Source organism: Phascolarctos cinereus, unplaced genomic scaffold (assembly GCF_003287225.1).
Source record: "Phascolarctos cinereus isolate Bilbo 61053 unplaced genomic scaffold, phaCin_HiC Scaffold_726;HRSCAF=1367, whole genome shotgun sequence".
In the NCBI taxonomy this organism is placed as follows: domain Eukaryota; kingdom Metazoa; phylum Chordata; class Mammalia; order Diprotodontia; family Phascolarctidae; genus Phascolarctos; species Phascolarctos cinereus.
Window position 1 is genome coordinate 3,149,981 of NW_027556098.1, and position 18,826 is coordinate 3,168,806.

Genomic DNA, 18,826 nt, shown 5'->3' on the forward strand with positions numbered 1-18,826 from the left:
TATGTATATGTTGATATGAGTATATCAATATGCATAATATACAAATATGTGTATTATGTATACATAAAAATATAGACAACTATACTATATAGATGTATATTGATATATAATGTATGTGTTGATATATCAATATATATTAATATGCCAACATAAATGCCCATATATACAAACATGTATACACACACACACTCCCTTATACAATCTACACCTTACTTTCAAGAGTGTACCACGTAGAGGAGTTCCCTGCTGAACTTTCTTCTGTTCTCTTTGGTGAATTTAAAAAAAAATGTTACAGTGTTTTTTTTTTTTTTTTGCGGGAGGGAGGAAGGGCACATCATTATTGCTAACTTCCTTTCCCCAACACATTAAAAGCCAAGAGAAAACCCTTGCAATCAGAGTTATGTAAGCATAGTTTCATAAAAGGAATGCATGCAGTGGCCATCCGCGGACTCATTGTTATTTTTTTTAACCATGAAAGCTTATTAAAAATAACGCACAGCACCGCGAATTCCTAGGGCTGCCTGATAAACAAGGTTCATTTGCAAACCGGGCGGAGTGAAAAAGGACCGCGTAGTAGCAAATCTAGAAAACCCAAACCGAAGGAACCGGGTCGGAGTTAGCAGGGGCTTTGGATTCGGTGCGCCCTCTCTCGGAGTATCGGCATTGCTCCCCCTCCCCCCAGTCCTGCGCTAACCACGGCCCCCGGGGCCAGAGCCCGGAGGCTGCGCCACAGACAGGTGAGCTAAGAAGTGGCCTGGGGGGCGGGGCGGGGTCGGTGGGAGGAGCTTGTGCTGCCGCCCCCGCCCTCACAACTCCACCTCGAGGCTCCCGGCTCAGGTAATTCCTCTCCTTGCACGCGCGGGGCCGGGGTCTCCATCTGCAGCCCGCGCTGGGCCCGCGTGCTCCCTAGGCTCCCCGTTCCCTCTCTTCACTCCTGGGGACGGATGCATGCCTTGGGGATCGGGCGGGACTCCCTCCTCCTCCCCCCCAGCCCTGGGCCTTTGCATTAGATTCCGCACACCTCCCCTCCTTGCTTCCTTCCTTCCCTTCTCTTTGCAGTGCATGAGTGGAGGCACTAGGAAGAGGAGTAGAGGTCCAGAACCCCGGCACTAGCGTTCATGCGTGGCCCAACTGCGGGCCCCGAACTCCGGGACTGGGCGCTCCGAACCTTACCCCGGGACGGCCTCCTTTGTCTGGCACCTTGGGGGTGGTGTCTTCTGTCCCCCAGTCCGCCTAAGCGCTTGTCCTTCACCCCGCATTTTCCGGCAAGAGTTAAGTTCCCTAACGCTCCCCTCTCTCCTTCCTTCCCTGGGAGTTGGGAATCACTGACCCGCAGCCCGGGAAGCGTTTTACAACCTTCTCTTGAAAAATAATTTTTAAGAATGGGGTGGGGGGGAAATAGGAGCGGTGAAATGAACTCAGGTAGGGAGGTCCAAGCTGGGGGGGGAGGGGAGGGAGGAGCCCATAGATTGAGATCGTAAGTAGCCAGTGTCCTGAAAGGAAGTCAGCCTCCTTTTGCCACCCTTGCACCTGCTTCTCTCTAGTAAGTAAAGCTCCCTTCTGCTTATCTTTGCTTGGGCTCCACCCGCTTGCGTGATTTCAAAAAAAAGGTTAAATTAACTCCAACCGCTGCCTTAGTTCCCCGCAACTTTTCCTCCCCGAAAACATCTAGTTTTAGTCCAAAATACGTTTCCTTTTTAACTAGGCTTTTTTTTTTTTTGGGTGGGGGTAGGGGAGGAGTCATTGGAGAGGGATGATTTTTTTTAACCCCTCTTGGAGGACTGCTCCCCCTGTGGAGCAGTGAATAGAAGGGGTGTCTGCGCCTTTGCTTTAATTTCTGCTGGTTAAATCAACACCTTGCTTTCCCTCCGTCTAGAGAAAAGTTTGTTGTTGTTTTTAAACAGAGCCCATAAAGAATGAAAGACTTGAGTCCATTTTGTTATTTGAAATGTTTCAGAATTTCTAAAAGTAATAAAATTACTCAAATAATGATGACTGACATCATGTCTGAAGCTTCTTATGATTAGAAGGGCTTTTCCAGTAGCTGAAGCCTCAGACAGTGAAGGGGAAGGCTTACTCTCTCTTAAACTAGAACTGAACTCTAGTGAGAGAAACCTTAGGGTTACTAAAGCAGACGTGAAACTTGCATGAGGCAAGACTATGCAAGACGTCACAGGAGGGTGGCGGGTGTTTGTTTGGATAAATAGCTGGCCACCAAGCATAGTTTTATATGGGACTAGACTTCCTTTCAAAATTATTCTCTTTCCAATAATAACAAAAGTTCATGGTCATAACATGCTTTAATGTTTCAAAAATACTTGTCTCAAAGAGAAGTTTGTAAGTGGCTTACACATTAGAGACAGACTTGTTCATATATGTGTTTAAAAAATTTTTTTTAAAGGCATTTGGAGTTAAATGACTTGCCCAGGGTCACATGGCTAGTAAGTGTCAAGTGTTTGGTGTGAGGTGCAATTTGAACTCAGGTCCTCCTGACTCCAGGGCAGGTGTTCTATCCACTGTGCCACCTAGCTGCCCCCATATATCTGTTTTAAAGGGCAGTTTTGATTTATTGGTCATTAACTATTTGTTGGGGCAAGTCAGTTTGAGGATGAGATGAACTCAGAACTTGGTATCTTAATATCCATTCCAGGGATCTATAAAGTACAAAAGGATCGTGTCTCTCCTAGGCTTATATTGGATGGAGAGAGAAGACATTTGACAGTATCAATAAGAGAACAGATCCATGGTGGAATGGGCAATGGAACCAGTAGTGTGAAGGAACTATCATCATTATGAGCACCTCAAACTTAGGACTCTAGAAATAGGGTTTATAGTAATAGCTCACATTCATAAAATGCTTGTAAAGTACTTTCCTCATTGGGAAGTAGATTGCAAATATCCTCCATTTTCTAACACCTGGTCGTCCCCCCCACCCCACCCCAACCCCGCGCAAAAAAAAAAACGAGATAAGGAGAGGCTGTGACTTACCTTTTAAAAAATTAAATGTTCTGTTGAAGTTTTAAAAAAATCACTCTCCAATGACTCTCTCCCTACCCCCCACCCCCCCAAAAAAAAGGCTAGTTAAAAAGGATACATGTTTTGGACTCAAACTAGAATATTAAAAAGAACTTACTACATCTGAAATTTAAAGGCACCCACTTGTACTATAGGAGTTAGAAACATTTGAAAAAAGAGCACATTTACTGTCCTCTACACCATATATATGTATATTACAAGTGTGTAATAAAATGGCATCTTTAAGTTAAAGCTTGACTTGGAAAGCAAAAGAAGGAAACATTGTATATGTTGATATCCAGTTTTGGATGTGTTGGTGAGAAGTAGTGATGGGGGCCTGGTAGCAGTGCTAAAGCTATGATTATTGCTAACATTGCTACCCTACTAGATAGAATCCCAGATGGGAAATCAGGTAGAGCTAAATCTTCCCAGAAGCTTTCCAAAATGAAGAGGTGGTGGTGGTGGGGAGCGACACGAAGAGAAAATAGTACCTGTCCTATATTTACTGCACCACGAAATCTTTTTTTTTTCTTCTTACTGGCTACCTAAATATGACAGGCCTGAATTAACTGTCCTGAATAAAAGAGGGCAGGTTCTTTAATCTTAGTTTTTTTATGAGTGGGGATGAATAGAATTTCTCTAAGAAAATAGATAGGTGTCTTTGCCTGCATAGAATACTTATCACTTTCTGCTGCTGAAAGCAAAAGTTAGTAGAAAATCTGGTAAATAGGATCTTTTTTAAATGTTTATAACTCTGACAGTAGAAGTATTTTTGAAATTCAGGTGTAAGCTGTTTTTACTTTATTTAGTTTGACTCAAAGTATCCTTTTTATGAAAAAATAAAACACAACAGTCTTCCTATGCTGTGATAACTGCTGTTTCTTTCAGATTCCTGATCTGGGCTCTGGCCTCTGGCCATTGGGCTGCCAATGAAGTATATCCTGGTCACTGGTGGGGTCATCTCCGGCATCGGAAAAGGGATCATTGCAAGCAGCATCGGTACTATCCTAAAATCATGTGGCCTCCGAGTGACTGCCATCAAAATCGATCCTTACATTAACATTGATGCTGGAACCTTTTCGCCATATGAGCATGGTATAGTAGAGAGTACAGTTTTGTTGCTGTTTATTACGATTCATCTTTTTTAGGGATGTTGGCATATTTTTTGGAAGAAAATAAAAAATTTGAATGAGAGTGAGCTATATTAGGATGCCCTTCTTTTGGATTTTTTGTTGTTTGGTTAATTTCAGTCATGTCTGACTCTTTCTGACCCCTTTTTCAGGTTTTCTTGGCAAAGATACTGGAGTGGTTTGCCATTTCCTTCTGCAGCTCACTTTGCAAATGAGGAAACTGAGGCAAACAGGGTTAAGTGATTTGCTCAGGGTCACAGTAAGTGTCTGAGGCCAGATTTGCACTAATGCAGATGAGTCTTCCTGACTTCAGGCCTGGCACATTATCCACTGTACCATCCTGCTCCATTCTTTTGGATTAGGCTTGCTCAGTTTCCTGGCTTCTAGAAGTTTTTTACACTTATGTCATTGCCTCAGCCAGTTATTTAAGAAAACACAACTGACCTGTAGCCTGAAACTTTTTTCTTGTAATAGTATTTTATTTTTTTCAATTACATTTAAAGATGGTTTTCAGCATTCATTTTGTAAGATTTTGAGTTCCAAATTTTTCTTCCTCTCTCCCTTCCCTCCACCCTCCCCAAGATAGCAAACAGTCTGCTGTAGGTTATAAGAATACAGTCATGTTAAACATAGTTCCACATTAGTCATATTGTGAAAGAAGAACCAAAATGAAAAGGGAAAAAACAAAACAACAAAAAAGTGAAAATAGTATACTTCAGTCTGCATTTAGACTCCATAGTTCTTTCTCTGGATGTGATAGCATTTGCCATCATGAGTCTTTTGGAATTGTCTTGGTAGTTGATCATCGTACAGTGTTAGCCTGAAATTTTTGAATGAGCTCTTTTTCCTCAGAAAATGGCTCTTAACTTTGAAGCCATTTAAAAAAAAGTATTGGACTTCTGACTTTATCAGTATGGGACATTCCTTCTACAGATGGCTTGTAAACAGTACAGATGGCCTGGAACAATGAGAGGTTGAGCCCTTGGTCACACAGCTAGTATGTATCAGAAGCAGGAGTTGAATCCAGATTATCTTGACTCTAAGGTTAATTTTTTATCCACTAGTCCACAGCATCTCTCAGTGTACTTCCTTGTGAGTAGAGACTGCTTCATTTGTTGTATGTGTATCTCTGTTACCTAGCACAATGCCTGGCACATAGAAGATACTTAATAAATGCTTGTTGATTTGATTTAAAATTTCCTAAATTGGTACCTAACGTTGTCTGTAAAGAGGCTTTTAAAGTGTAAATGGAAGCTTTTGAATTACTTTCATGTGTTTCTCCTTGACCCCCTTGTTGGTTCACTTGTCAGACCTGAAGTAATTTCAAACCAATTTTACTAATAGCCTAATTCAGACACAGTTAAGTGAGATTTCAGCTTACTCCAAAATCAAGTAAGTTAATCCCTACTATTTTTTTTAAGCATAGGTAACTTAAAGTTGCTTCAGTAATTTAGAGTTGAAAACACAATTGAATGGGGTTGGATGGACTCCAGAAGGGAAGGTGGAGAATGGGCAGTTTGGGGTAGTTCAAAGATAAGTATTGAATAAGATTTATTTATTTAGTTAGTTTTAGTTTTCAACATTTACTTTTATAAAATTTTGAGTTCTACATTTCCCCCTCTCTTTCAACTCACTCCTCCCCAAGATGGCATGTAATCTGATACATGTATAGCCATATTAAACATATTCCTACGTTAGTCGTGTTGTGAAAGAAGAATCAGAGCAAAAGAGAAAAAACATGAGAAAGAAAAAACAAAAAAACCAAGTGAAAATAGTATGAGTTGGTCTGCATTCAGACTCCATAGTTCCTTCTCTGGATGTGGATAGCATTTTCCATCATGAGTCTTTTGGAATTGTCTTAGATCATTGTAATGACTCAGAAGAGCTAGGTCTGACAAAGCCGGTCATTGTACAATGTTGCTGTTACTGTGTATAGTGTTCTCCTGGTTTTGCTCACTTCGCTCAGCACCAGTTCATGCAAATCTTTCTAGGTTTTTCTAAAATCCACCTGCTCACCATTTCTTATGGAACAATAGTATTCCATTACATTCATATACCACAACTTGTTCAGTCATTCCCCAGTGGATGGGCAACCCCTCATTTTCCAAGTTTTTGCCACCACTAAAAGAGCTGCCACAGATATTTTTGTACATGTAGATCCTTTCCACTTTTTTATGATCTCTTTGGGATACAGATTTAGTATTGAATAAGATTTTTGAAATGTGAAAAATTAGCAATAGGAAGTTGGGAAAGGGAGAGACAGACAGACACAGACAAACAATGAGAGAGATACACACAGACAGAGACACAGAGACAGGGAGAGAGACACAAAGAGACACACAGACCCAGAGAAAGAGAGAGACACACACAGATAAATGATATGAGACTGAGACAGAGAGCATGAGCGAGGGCAAAAATGAAAAGCTGTTGGCTGTCAGAGTTGTTTAACTTTATGATGATAGTGACTCTCAGTATAAGACCTTGGGCAAATCAGTCAAACACTTGGGCTCCAGTTTCCTCAGCTGTACAGTGAGGGGCTTGAAAGGGATCTCTAAAATCCTTTCAAACTCTTACTTCATGATTCCTTGAATAATTGAATAATGAAATCTATAAATCATCAATCAGCAAACATTTATTAAGCACCTACTGTGTGCCTGACACTGTGCTAAGTGCCGGAGATACCAAGACAAAAGTGAAACGTTTCCTGACCTCAAGAAACTTATATTCTAACGGGGGAGATTACTTGTACACATATGAGGATTTGAAAAATGGAGCTGAGGCAATTTTTTTGGGGGGTGCCCTATCAGGAATCATAAAAGACTTCATAGGGATGCTCAAACTGAGTTTTGAAGAGAAGCAGGGATTACAAGAGGTGGAGTTGAGGAAGGAGTACATTCCAGTCATGGGGGCCAGGTGGCAGACTGTAATGCAATGGAGATAGAAGATGGAGTATAGTGTGTTCAGAACAGCCAGTGGGCCAATGTTGCTGGAGTACATAGAAGGTGGTGGTGGTGTTCATTTGTGTCCTATGCTTTGTGACCCTGTAGACCGTATTGCCCGTGGGGTTTTCTTGGCAAAGATACTGGAATGGTTTTCTATTTCTTTTTCCAGTGGATTAAGGCAAACAGTAGTTAAGTGACTTGCCCAGGGTCACACACCTTAGTAAAGTATCTGAGGCTGGATCTGAACTCAGGTCTTCCTGATTCCGGGCCCAGAGCCTCCAGCTTCACATTAGGTAGTAATATATAAAAAGATTGGAAAGTTAGGAAGGGGCTAGGTTGTAAAGAGATTTAAATGACCAAGTGGAGTTTAGATTTGGTCCTACAGATATCCACTGAAGTTTATTGAGTGGGGTGTGTGTGTGTGTGTCTGTGCGTGTGAGAGAGAGAGAGAGAGAGAGAGAGAGAGAGAGAGAGAGAGAGAGAGAGAGAGAGAGAGAGAGAGAGAGAGGGAGAGGGAGAGAGAGACAGAGAGAGAAAGACATGGCAGACCTGTGTTTTAGGAAAATCACTTTGGCAGCTGTATGGAGGATAGATTGAAGTGGGGAGAGAACTGAGGCAAGGATGCCAATAGACTATTACAATAATACAGACTAGAGGTTATGACGACCTGAATTAGATAGTGAGGTGGCTGTCTAAGTGGTGAGGTAAGGATGTGTATGGGAGATGTTATGGAGTTAGAAATAAGATTTGGCAATTGATTAGATATGTGGGCTGGATGGGAAGTAAATAAGGAGACCAAGATTGTGAACCTGGGTCACTAGAAAGTTGGTGGTACTCTCAGTAGTAATAGGGGAATTTGGAAGAGGAGTGGGTTTTGAGGGAAAGATAATGAGTTGTGCTTTAGACCTGTTTGAAATATCTGTAAGTAGTTGGGAATATGGAACAGGAGCTCAAGGGAACTGCAGGTAGAGATCTGAGAGTCACCTACATAGGGCCATGTGCTGTTTGTCCTTTGCTCTTGGAGAGGACTATGACATCAGGAAGGTGATGCCATGACATGCAAGTGAATTGGATTTAAGTGAGAGGGGGTTGTGCAGAATCACCAGCCTTACTTTTTCTTCTGGAGCCATCTGGGTCCATTGGCCAGATATAGATCAGGACAACTGGAGATGGCCCAGGATGCACTGGGGGACCTTGGCCTTTTCAAGCTAAGGTCTTCGACAGGTCCCAGCTTGACTGAGGCAAAGCCCATTCAGTGATTAAGGCTTAATAAGAAAAGAGGCAAAGAATGACCTCTTTAAAAAAAATATAGATCTGGGAGGGGAAGACCTCAGGGTTTCTGGTCAAAACAAAAACAATTGCATTTACATTCATTCTGAGCCAATCATTGAGGACTGTAGCAACAGGGAGGTGATGCTATGACTTGTAAGTGAATGGATTAAAGTGAGGGATGGTTATACAAAATCACCAGTCTTACTTTTGGAGTCACATGAGATAAAAGAGCCCAGGGTGCTGGCCACAATTATTAATATTGATGATGAATGAACCAGCAAAGGAGATTGAGAAGATGGTGTCAACTACGTAGTAGGAGAACAAGAAGAGAGTATTGTTGTTCAGTCTTTCAGCCGTAACCACATGGACCCCAGCATGCCAGGCCCTTCTGTCTTTCATTATCTCTCGAAGTCTGCCCAAGTTCATGTTTGTCACTTCCATGACGCTATCTATCCATCTCATCTTCTGCTGTCCCCTTTTCTTTTCGCCTTCAGTCTTTTCCAGCATCAAGGTCTTTTCCAATGAGTCCACTCTTTTCATTATGTAGACAAAGTACAAGAGAGAGTAGGGTCACAAAAGCTGAAAGAAGAGGTGGCATGTAGGAGGAGAGGATAGTCAATGATGTTAAATGCTATAAAGAAGTAGGAAAGATGAGGATTGAGAAGAGGCCATTACATTTAGCAATTATGAGAGCATTGGTAAGAGAGTGGTTTCATTGCAGTGGTAAGGTTGGAAGCCAGATTTCTGAGTGCGTTAAAGAGTAAGAGGAGAACAAATGGAAGCATTGAATATAGATAGCTTTTTCAAGGAATTTAGCTAACAGAGAGAAGAGATAGAGGACGTATTTAGTGAGGATGGTTAGCTCTAGTGAGAGTTTTTCTTTAATTTTAGGGATTGGGGAGACTTGGGTATGTTTGTAGTCAGCAAAGAAGGAACTAGTAAACAGAAAAAGATTAGAGAGAGGGAATAATATTGGGTTCAATCCTGTGGAGATGACAGAATTTTTTCAGTACAGGTTTTTAAAATAATTTCTTTTAACAGGCTTTTAAAATAATGTTAATGCTAATCACAAAAGCAGTGTTTCCATACTTTTTGGAGTTAGTTTTGATGTTACAACTACTGTCTTAAATCCAGAAAAGTCCTTTGTGTTTTGAAAATTTACTTTTTTTGGGGGGGGGAGGCAGTCAGGGTTAAGTGACTTGCCCAGGTTCACACAGCTAGTAAAGTGTCTGAGGCTGGATTTAAACTCAGGTTGTCTTGACTTCAGGGCTGGTGTTCTATCTATTGTACCACCTAGCTGCCTGTGAAAATTCACTTTCAAAATGAAATGAATTCAAAGAAAACCTGCTAATTTCACTATATCCCCAAAATAATTGAAGATGCATTGGGGTGTCACAGGATTAGGGCACATGGCCTACCCTGAGAATTTGGAAACACAAGAAAATTGCTGCCAAAGGAAGTGTTCAAGATAATAGGACCTTTGCTTCTTTAGGCAATCCTGGGTTAATGGATTAACATGAATTTTAAGCAGGAAGTAAATCAACTGTGTGTTAAGCACAGACAATTATAATCATGAGTTCTTTCAATTTGCCTTTTTTTTTTTTGCAGCTTTAGAGTAAGAGAGGGTTGCTAGACAGAACACTTATAAGAGTTACCATGAGAAATAAAAGTGGGAGGCTGAGTTGAGTTCTCCAGGCAATTGGATATTTTTCACTATGATTTCCAGCATTGACAATTGAGGCTTCTTATTGAGTTTGGAATTGTCCATGAGGTTTAATTCTTCTAAGGCAGCTTTAGAAAAGCTGACCCATATTGAGGATGGCAAGTATAATGGAGGCCCAGAGACATTTCTTCTCAATTACTGGCTGTGCTTCCAGAAACATCTCTACTTTCTTTCCTATTATCTTTCTAAAAACTGAAGTCTTATTCAAGATAGTGTAATTCAAAATTTGGTCCTGGCAGTTTCAAAGCCAAGGATGCTGGTTCTCTGAAGCAAATTATTACCCTTTTAAAGTCTTTTGTGAAATGTGATGAGTTTGGAAGAGCAAAATCCTAAGGAGGAAGAATTTTAAATAAACAGATTCAAAAGACAATAACAAGCTTCATCAAAAGGACCATGAGGCATTTCCCTTAAAAAAAAAAGAAACTAACCTCTCATTTTATTGAAAATTAATTTTACAAGCATGTAGCTCTCCCTTCCACTGCCCCAATATTGAACAACTTTTAAAAAAGAAAAAAGAAAACCTTCACAACAAATATGCATAGTCCAGCAAAATAAACTCACAAGGTAGCCATGTTTAAAAATGTGTGTCTTCTACATTTTAAGTCCCTCACCTCACTGGCAGGGATTAGGTTGTATATGTCATCATCAGTCCTCTGGTGATGGTTTTTTATTAGTGCATTGATCAACGCTCCAAAGTCTTTCTCCTATGCTGTTGTTGACAATCTATACGTTGTTCTTTTAGTTCTGCTCATTTCACTTGACATCAGTTTCTAGAAGGCTCCCCAGTTTCTTCTGAAAATGTTTATTTCTTGTTTTGCATGACTACATATGTGTAACCTATACTAGATTGCTTGCCTTCTTGATGTTGGGGGAGGGAAGAGAGGAGAGAATTTGGAACTCAAAATTTGAAAAAAAAAATGTAAAATATATTTTTACATGTAATTGGGAGAAATAACTATATAAAAAAGAAACTGTTCATTTCTTGGGGCGCAATAATATCCCATTACATTCATATGTCATTTGTTTGGCCAGTCCCCAATAAGAGGGAGGACATTTCTTAGTTTCCATTTTTTTTAGCTACTATGAAAAGAGCAGGCATTTCTCCTTTTTACTAGTAAAATTTTTGCTAGAGATTTTCATTCAAATAAATTGATGATTAAAGAGAGATTCTTTAAAATGATTTTTGGATGCTGAGTTCTTAGTGAAATAAAATGTGTATATGTATCTATATATATTAGGTAGAGTATATACACATGCGCATGCATATATATTCCGCATAAATATACATGAAAACCCTAGTTTTCTGTTTCACTGTTTGGTGGACATGACCCTAGGTCCTTGAAGCCTCTCAGCAAAACATAAGGCCTGGCAGGTCCTACCAAGCTGAAAAAGGCTTTGAGAATGGACAGATAATGAACAGTAATGTCCATAATCCCTACGCCAGCCCAAGTTGAGAAGATCATTATCAGGTCAAATGAATTTTTTAGCTCTAGCTTCTTATTAGGGTGGATAGGTAGGTGGTGCAGCAGATAGAGTGCTAGGCCTAGAGTCAGGAATACCCTTCTTCCTGAGTTCAAATCTGGCCTCAGACATTTACCAGCTGTGTGACCCTGGGCAAGGCACTTAAACGTGTCTGCCTCAGTTTCCTTATCTGTAAAATGAACTGGAGAAGGAAATGACAAACCACTTCAGTAACTTTGCCAAGGAAACCCCAAATAGGATCACAAAGAGTTGGACAAGTATGAAATAACTAAACAACAACCAATATATCTCATTAGGTCTTCAAATTGGTAGAAGGAGAATCCTGTCTCCTACTAGAAGTTTTTCCTGATCTTTAAGGCCATTGCTTTCCCTTTGTTAATTATATCCATTTTGTCATATATATGTATATGTATGTGTGTATATATATCTAAATCTCTATTTTTCTGTCTTGTTTGTGCATAGTTGTTTTCATGTTGTCTCTCCCATTAGACTTTAAGCTTTTTGAAAGCAGGGATTGTCATTTGACTGTAACAGTTTCTAGCACAAAAGCAGGCACTTAAGAAATGCTTATTGACTGACTGACTGAGAGTTCCCTACATCAGTGAAATCACAGGTCCAGTCCTTATCCTTATCTCTATTGAAATATGATAGAAAGTTTTCATATCTATTAGGATGCTAAAACTAATTTTTTGTTGTTGAATCATTTTTCACTTGTGTCTGACTCTTTGTCAGAATGGTTTGCCATTTTCTTCTCCAGCTCATTTTACAGATGAGGAAACTGAGGCAAGCAGGGTTAAGTGACTTGCCTAGAGTCAAACAGCTACTAAGTGTCTGAGGGTGGATTTGAACTCAGGAATAGTCTTCTGACTCTAGGCCTGGTGTTTTATCCACTGTGCCATTATTTTTAAATAACCTTAAACATTGTTTTGATCTTTTTTTTCCTCCAGGTGAAGTATTTGTATTAAATGATGGTGGAGAAGTTGATCTAGACTTGGGAAATTATGAAAGGTTCTTGGATATTAACCTTTATAAAGACAACAATATCACTACTGGGAAGATCTATCAACATGTAATCAATAAAGAGAGGCATGGTGATTACTTGGGGAAAACAGTACAAGGTATGTCCATGAATGTTTTAGAATTGTTTTGGTTTAAAAAAATGAAGGCTTTGGGGCAGCTAGGTGGTGCAGTGGATAGAGCATCGGCCCTGGAGTTCAAATCCAGCCTCAGACACTTGACACTTACTAGCTGTGTGACCCTGGGTAGGTCACTTAACCCCAATTGCCTCATCAAAAAAATAAATAAAAAATAAAAATAAAAGTCAAGGCTTTGACTTTCTTTGGTGTGTGTACTTTTTTGGTTTTGTTTTGTTTGTATGTTTGTTTGTTTGTTTTTTAAGGCAACTGGGGTTAAGTGACTTGCCCAGGGTCACACAGCTAGTAAGTGTCAAGTGTTTGGTCTGAGACCGCATTTGAACTCAGGTCCTCCTGACTTCAGGGCCGGTGCTCTATCCACTGCCTCACCTAGCTGCCCCTGTGTGTATACTTTTTAAATATAAAACAGCATACCTACAAATTATGAACATGTGAAAATAGGAAACAGCCATTGTATGTTCCTCTTACTAGACTTTATCATTTCTACTTAAAAAAAAGTTTTGGCACCTTATTATAATGTGACCTGAATGTGAATTCAGATTATCAAAGATATTTGTCAATCAATTTGAATATTTAGAATTGGATCTAAGGTCTCTGGGAAATATATTTGATTAGAAAAAAAGCATTGAAGGAAATAAATTGTGATGGGCACATCTTAATTTCATTCATATGCAATAAAGAACAATTATGATGTTAATTTTAGCTATTAGTTTTTTTAAAGTTACTATAATTAAATGTCTAATTTGTTTTGTTTAAGGTAAGCATCTTGTCATCCTTCTTTCAGTGTAGGGAAGTCTAGCCTCCGAGGGCTATCCTGTAAGCCCTCATGCCTGTGTTGTTCGGGTGGCTTAAAAAGACACTCAGTAGCAGTAATGGCTAATCTTACATTCGTTATCTTTTCTAGTTGTTCCTCATATTACTGATGCTGTTCAGGAATGGGTGATGAATCAGTCCAGAATTCCGGTGGATGGTCACAAGGAAGAACCCCAAATATGTGTCATAGAGGCAAGTATGGGATATGTTTGTCTTTTCCCCCCTGCTCTCTATAAATGCTAACTATTCTTATTATTAATGAAATTATTTGGATACAAGTGTTTACTCTTTCCATAAGCCTAATGTCAACTGTGTCAGTAATCTTGCTTTCAGTAATCTTGCTTCCTTTCTCTACAGTTGATGCTGAAGGAAGCTAATCTGAACTATCCTCTCACATTCATGTAGATGGCAATTTCAGGAAATATTGTATGGAACGGAATCGCTGATTCACTAAGTAGTGTATTTCACCACTTAATCGTCACCATCATGTAATTGTCACACCCTGTTTTTTCAGTCCAAAATGGGTGTATAACCTTTCGTTGCATAATCGTTGCATGATATAATTTTGTTTGTCCCACTGGTTAAAAGGTAAACAGAACACCAGTGTATTCATCAGTGGCATATTTATCTCTTGCACGTTGTGAGTTGGGAGCCTAGAATTCTTAGCATGCGTGTATTGACAGTGTATTTCCAAAAGCCGACTTGGGTGGTTTATTTAGAGTGCTGCAGTACTTACGGTACTTTATCGTCACAACAACTTTAGGAGGCTATTTTTATCCCCATTTTAGAGATGGAAAAACTGAGGCAAATTGAGGTTAAATGACTAAGCCAGGGTCACATAGCCAGTAAGTATAGACTCCAGGCCCAGTGCTCTATTTGATGAGCCACATAGCTGCTTTTATGAAACCTAATATGCCATTTTGTATCTTCCTCTCCTCCCCACACTTTCCTCTACTCTAGTGTGGAAAAAGTATTGTTGATTGGTCGGTTGTGGTGACATTGTGGCCTCTTCTCCCACGTGCCTTTTTCAGCTATACCTTATGTTTCATGGCTGTTGAACTGGCTTGGCCTTGGGGCTGTTATTAGCTTGGTCTTAGCACAGTCAAACTGTGACATGTTTTAAATACTCCTCCCCTCAATTACTATAATGCTTGCATTTAGAATCATGGGATTGACAGCTGGAAGTGAATGAATGACAAAAGGGACAAAAAGGACTGGCTCTCATATCAAGGGACCTGGCTGGAAAGCCTGACTCTAGAAGTACTTAACTTGCTGTGAGGGGTTAGGCTTTAGTTTTCTGATTGGTAAAAGGAAGATGTTGGACTTGAAAATTTCCAGGGTCCCTTTGAGCACCCTAAAACTATGATCCCAAGTAATCTAGTCCAACTGTCTCATTTTACAGATGGTTACATTGAGGTTTCCCTTCAAAATGAAGTGACCTGCCTACGTCCACACTAGTAGAAAGTAGCAAGGCTGGGATTCAAACTCACGTACTTGGACTTCAAGTACAGCAAGCTGTTCATGACACCGTGATGCCCATAATTGTTAGACTAGAATATAGGATCTTTGTCTTGCTTTCCCCCCTCTCTTCTCTTGTCCTCTTCTCCCCTCCTCTTCTCTCCCCTTCTCTCCTCCTCTCTCTTTCTCTTGACCTCTCCCTCCCATCTCCTTCCTTCTTCTTTCCCCCTTTATCTCTCCCCTCTCTTCTCTCTTCCTTTCTCCCTCTCTCCCCCCCCTTTCTCTTTCTCCTCTCCCTCTTTCTCTGTCTTTATATGAATCTATCTCTCTGTCTGTCTTTCTGTGTGTGTACACACACACACACACACACACACACACACACACGTTGCCTAAGAGTATGACTCAGGCATTATTCTTCTAATGGCTGGGAGGGCTTATTTGCAGTCTACAAATTGGGAACTTCCATGGACATGACTTTGGAGGTTAGGAAATACATTTTAATAGGTAATGAAGAAAATATGCTGTCCAATAAAGCTGACTGATGTATTTAAATTACTCAACATCTATTAGATGTGGCAGGCATCATGCTAAGCCCTAGGGATACAAAAAAAAAAAGGCAAAAACAAGGTCCCCCTGCCCTTAAGAAACTCATTTTCTAATGAGGAAGCCAGCATGCAGATGTAGACAATGTAAATAGGAGATAATCTTAGAGGAGACAATGTAGAAGTTGGGAGGGGCAGTGGGGGCTGGAAAGAGCATCCTGTAGATGGTGGGATTTGAGCTGTATTATAGGACCTCTAGCCCAGACCCTGAAAGTAAATCTGATTTAAAGGATGATAAAATTAAAAGCTGAAAAGGACCTTCTAAGGTGATTATCTAGTCCAAATCCAGCAGGGCTACACTGGAGTCAGTTTGAACCTACTCTAGCAATTTAAAAAATTTTCAGAGTTAGCATTTACATCTTGAAATTGTCACACACTAAAAATCAGGGCTCGATTTATTGTTTTGTTGATCATCTAGACTTAAGAAAGTGATGGAGAAAATATTAATAATAAAGACTAAACATAACAGTGTGTTGAGTATCCATTTTGTTTTTGGAGAGCCAATGGTTAATTAAGCATTTCCCACTCAGCATGCTGCTGACCTCCCATGATCTTCCCATCAGACTGCCCTGACTCCTTTACACTAACATTATACATTCTATGAATATTCTAGTTGTGATTATACTTGAAATGCTATTTTTTTTTCTTTTTGGTGAGACAGTTGGGGTTAAGTGACTTGCCCAGGGTCACACAGCTAGTAAGTGTCAACTGTCTGAGGCTAGATTTGAACTCAGGTTCTCCTGACTCCAAGGCCAGAGCTCTATGCATCGTGCCACCTAATTGCCCCTATGAAATGCTGTTTCTCAGAGACATAGTCTGCTTGAGAGATATCCATCTATCATCTCTTTATAGAGATGGGCATTTATAGATAGAAGATAGATGATAGTAGGAAGTATATTATTATTCCTATTTTTTCAGATGAAGGAGCAGGTGCCAGGAGGTTACATGATTGGTCTGTGATCGCACAGATAATAAATCTCTCAGTTAACAGTTAAACCCTGGTCTGCTGACTCCTTGTTTGACCTCTACTCCCTAAATCACCGTCACTCCAGCTGAGGCGATATCTGCCTCTCTGTCTGTCTCTATATCTGTAGATAGATCTGTTTATATCTGTTTCTTATCTATCTACTTATCAAGCAAGTGCTCCCATGGTGGTCAGAAAAAGCGATGCAAGGACACTTTCAAGGTCCATCTTAAGAACTCTGGAATTGATGGCATGACAAGGGAGACATTGGCACAGGACTGCCCAATGTGGCATTCCCTCATCAGAGAAGGTCCTATGCTCTGTGAGCAAGGCAGAATTGAAGTAGCTCAAAAGAAACACGAGATACACAGATTTAGAGAATATACCCCAAATGTTCCTGTGGACTGTTTGTATCTGAACTGTGGTAGAGCATTCCGAGCTTGTATTGGTCTGATCAGCCACAGTAGGACACATTGTAACTTGACTGTAATGTAGTGATGTCATTTTGGTCCTTTTCAAGAACAAAGGACAACCACCACCACCATCTACTTATCAATAGATCTTGCTATATTGATAGATAGATCTGCTATCTGTCAATTGATGTATCATCTCTCAATTGATCTACCATCTATCCTTCTTACCACCCATCTATAGAGCTCTATCTATCTATCTATCTGTCTAGATCTACATATCTATCTATAGGCATCTGTAGATAGATGGTAAGATAGATTATAGCGAGATATAGATAGATAGATATCTCCTCATCAACTAGGGTAGCAGTGGGATAGCAAGTTGAGGCCCAGAGGTGAAGCCATTAGACCATCTTAAAAATCTGAATAATTTAAATAATTCGTACAGAATTTGTTTGCCTGACCTTAGGAGGTGGGAGTGGGGCGAGATGAAGAACTTAGGATTTAGAAATACACTAGTAATAACACTGAAAGATTCTTGGTAGGAAGACTGCACTTGACTTTATCCCTGTGTTGTAAAATGAAAGCTTTCTAGTTGGTTGACAGGATGGTATGCAGTTCCATTCCTGGCCACGTGAGTGCAGAAGCAGATAAGTTTTAAAGGTTTAGTTTCAGAATCTGATGCCTTAGGAATGCCTTAGGAACCAGCATTAGCTATGTGGAGAGCTGTTTTGATTTTTGCATTCAGGTAATTTCCCCCTGAAGCATATTTTTTAAATCTATTATGCTTTTAATTGAGAATGTTGTGCCCTGGTGAATTGACAGGTTATCTTTTTGTACATTGTTCTTTCCCCTTCTCTTTTTCTGGTTGCAAATTATGTTCCTAGGGATTTCTACCATGTAGTTTGATTATATCAGTTTGTCATTTGTTAAAAATTTCAATTTTTTTTTTTTTTGGAGAGGAGGTCTTCCTATCTCCTCAGATGGGGTCACAAAGAGTCAGACACGATTAGAATGACTGCACAACAGCTTCTTATCTCAGCTAAGTTGGAAGCCGTCAGTTGGCATGGAGTCTTTGACCTGCTCCAGTTCGGATTTGGGTCAGTTTTCCCCTCTTTAGGCATCCTTGTGACCCCTCACTCCTGGAGGCTCCTTCATATGAGTGCCAGACTTAATTTAGACACAGGGCCAGCTTTGCCCTATTGCTGCTCAGAATTCCTGAGCTCAAGTGATCCAGTCTCCTCAGCCTCCCAGGTAACAGTGATGTGCCACCATGCCTGACTAATTGAAAACTTAAAAAAAAATTATCCTGGGGCAGCTAGGTGGCGCAATGGATAGAGCACCAGCCCTGGAGTCTGGAGGACCTGAGTTCAAATATGGCCTCAGACACATAACACTCACTAGCTGTGTGACTGTGGGCAAGTCACTTAACCCCAAGTGCCTCACCAAAAAAAAAAATGATCCATACCAGCATTAAAATAATGACATTTTGTTCTTGAAAATACAGTGTAGAATGTTATTTAATTTAACTCAGTGGTAATTATTAAGAAATGTTATAAAAACATTTTGTTCACTGCTGGTATTTAAAAAAAGATATAATTTCACTATTGCTTTTTCAAATCAACTTCACTCATGGGGCTTGCTGTTTTAACTGGTGTCAGTAGCAGAAATAACCAGTGGCGTATCTCATCATGCCTTTTCCCCTTGATCTGAAAAATGCCTTTTCAGCAGCCATTGCAAACTTGGATGAGAAGATAAGGAGGTATTGTTGTTATTTATTTATTTTTTTGAAATATAGTTTATGGCAAGAGTACATGGTAGCAAGAATACTAGAATCTGAGTTCTAGTTCTACTATTACCT

General features: G+C 40.0%; 1 protein-coding gene across 3 annotated transcripts in view; it reads left to right on the forward strand.

Moving 5' to 3' along the window:
* Positions 1-391: 391 nt before the first annotated feature.
* CTPS2 (CTP synthase 2) overlaps positions 392-18,826 on the forward strand; it is a 132,435-nt gene continuing 114,000 nt past the window's right edge. Inside the window, exons 1-4 of one of the 3 annotated variants that reach the window (XM_021007476.2) lie at positions 392-737; positions 3,904-4,110; positions 12,512-12,682; positions 13,623-13,723. In XM_021007476.2, the coding sequence (XP_020863135.1) occupies positions 3,945-4,110; positions 12,512-12,682; positions 13,623-13,723 (438 nt within the window). In that variant the 5' untranslated portion in view covers positions 392-737; positions 3,904-3,944. Of the gene's footprint in view, positions 738-761; positions 838-3,903; positions 4,111-12,511; positions 12,683-13,622; positions 13,724-18,826 lie in introns of those variants that run through there. The other 2 variants (XM_078146091.1, XM_078146090.1) reach the window with 2 other exon arrangements.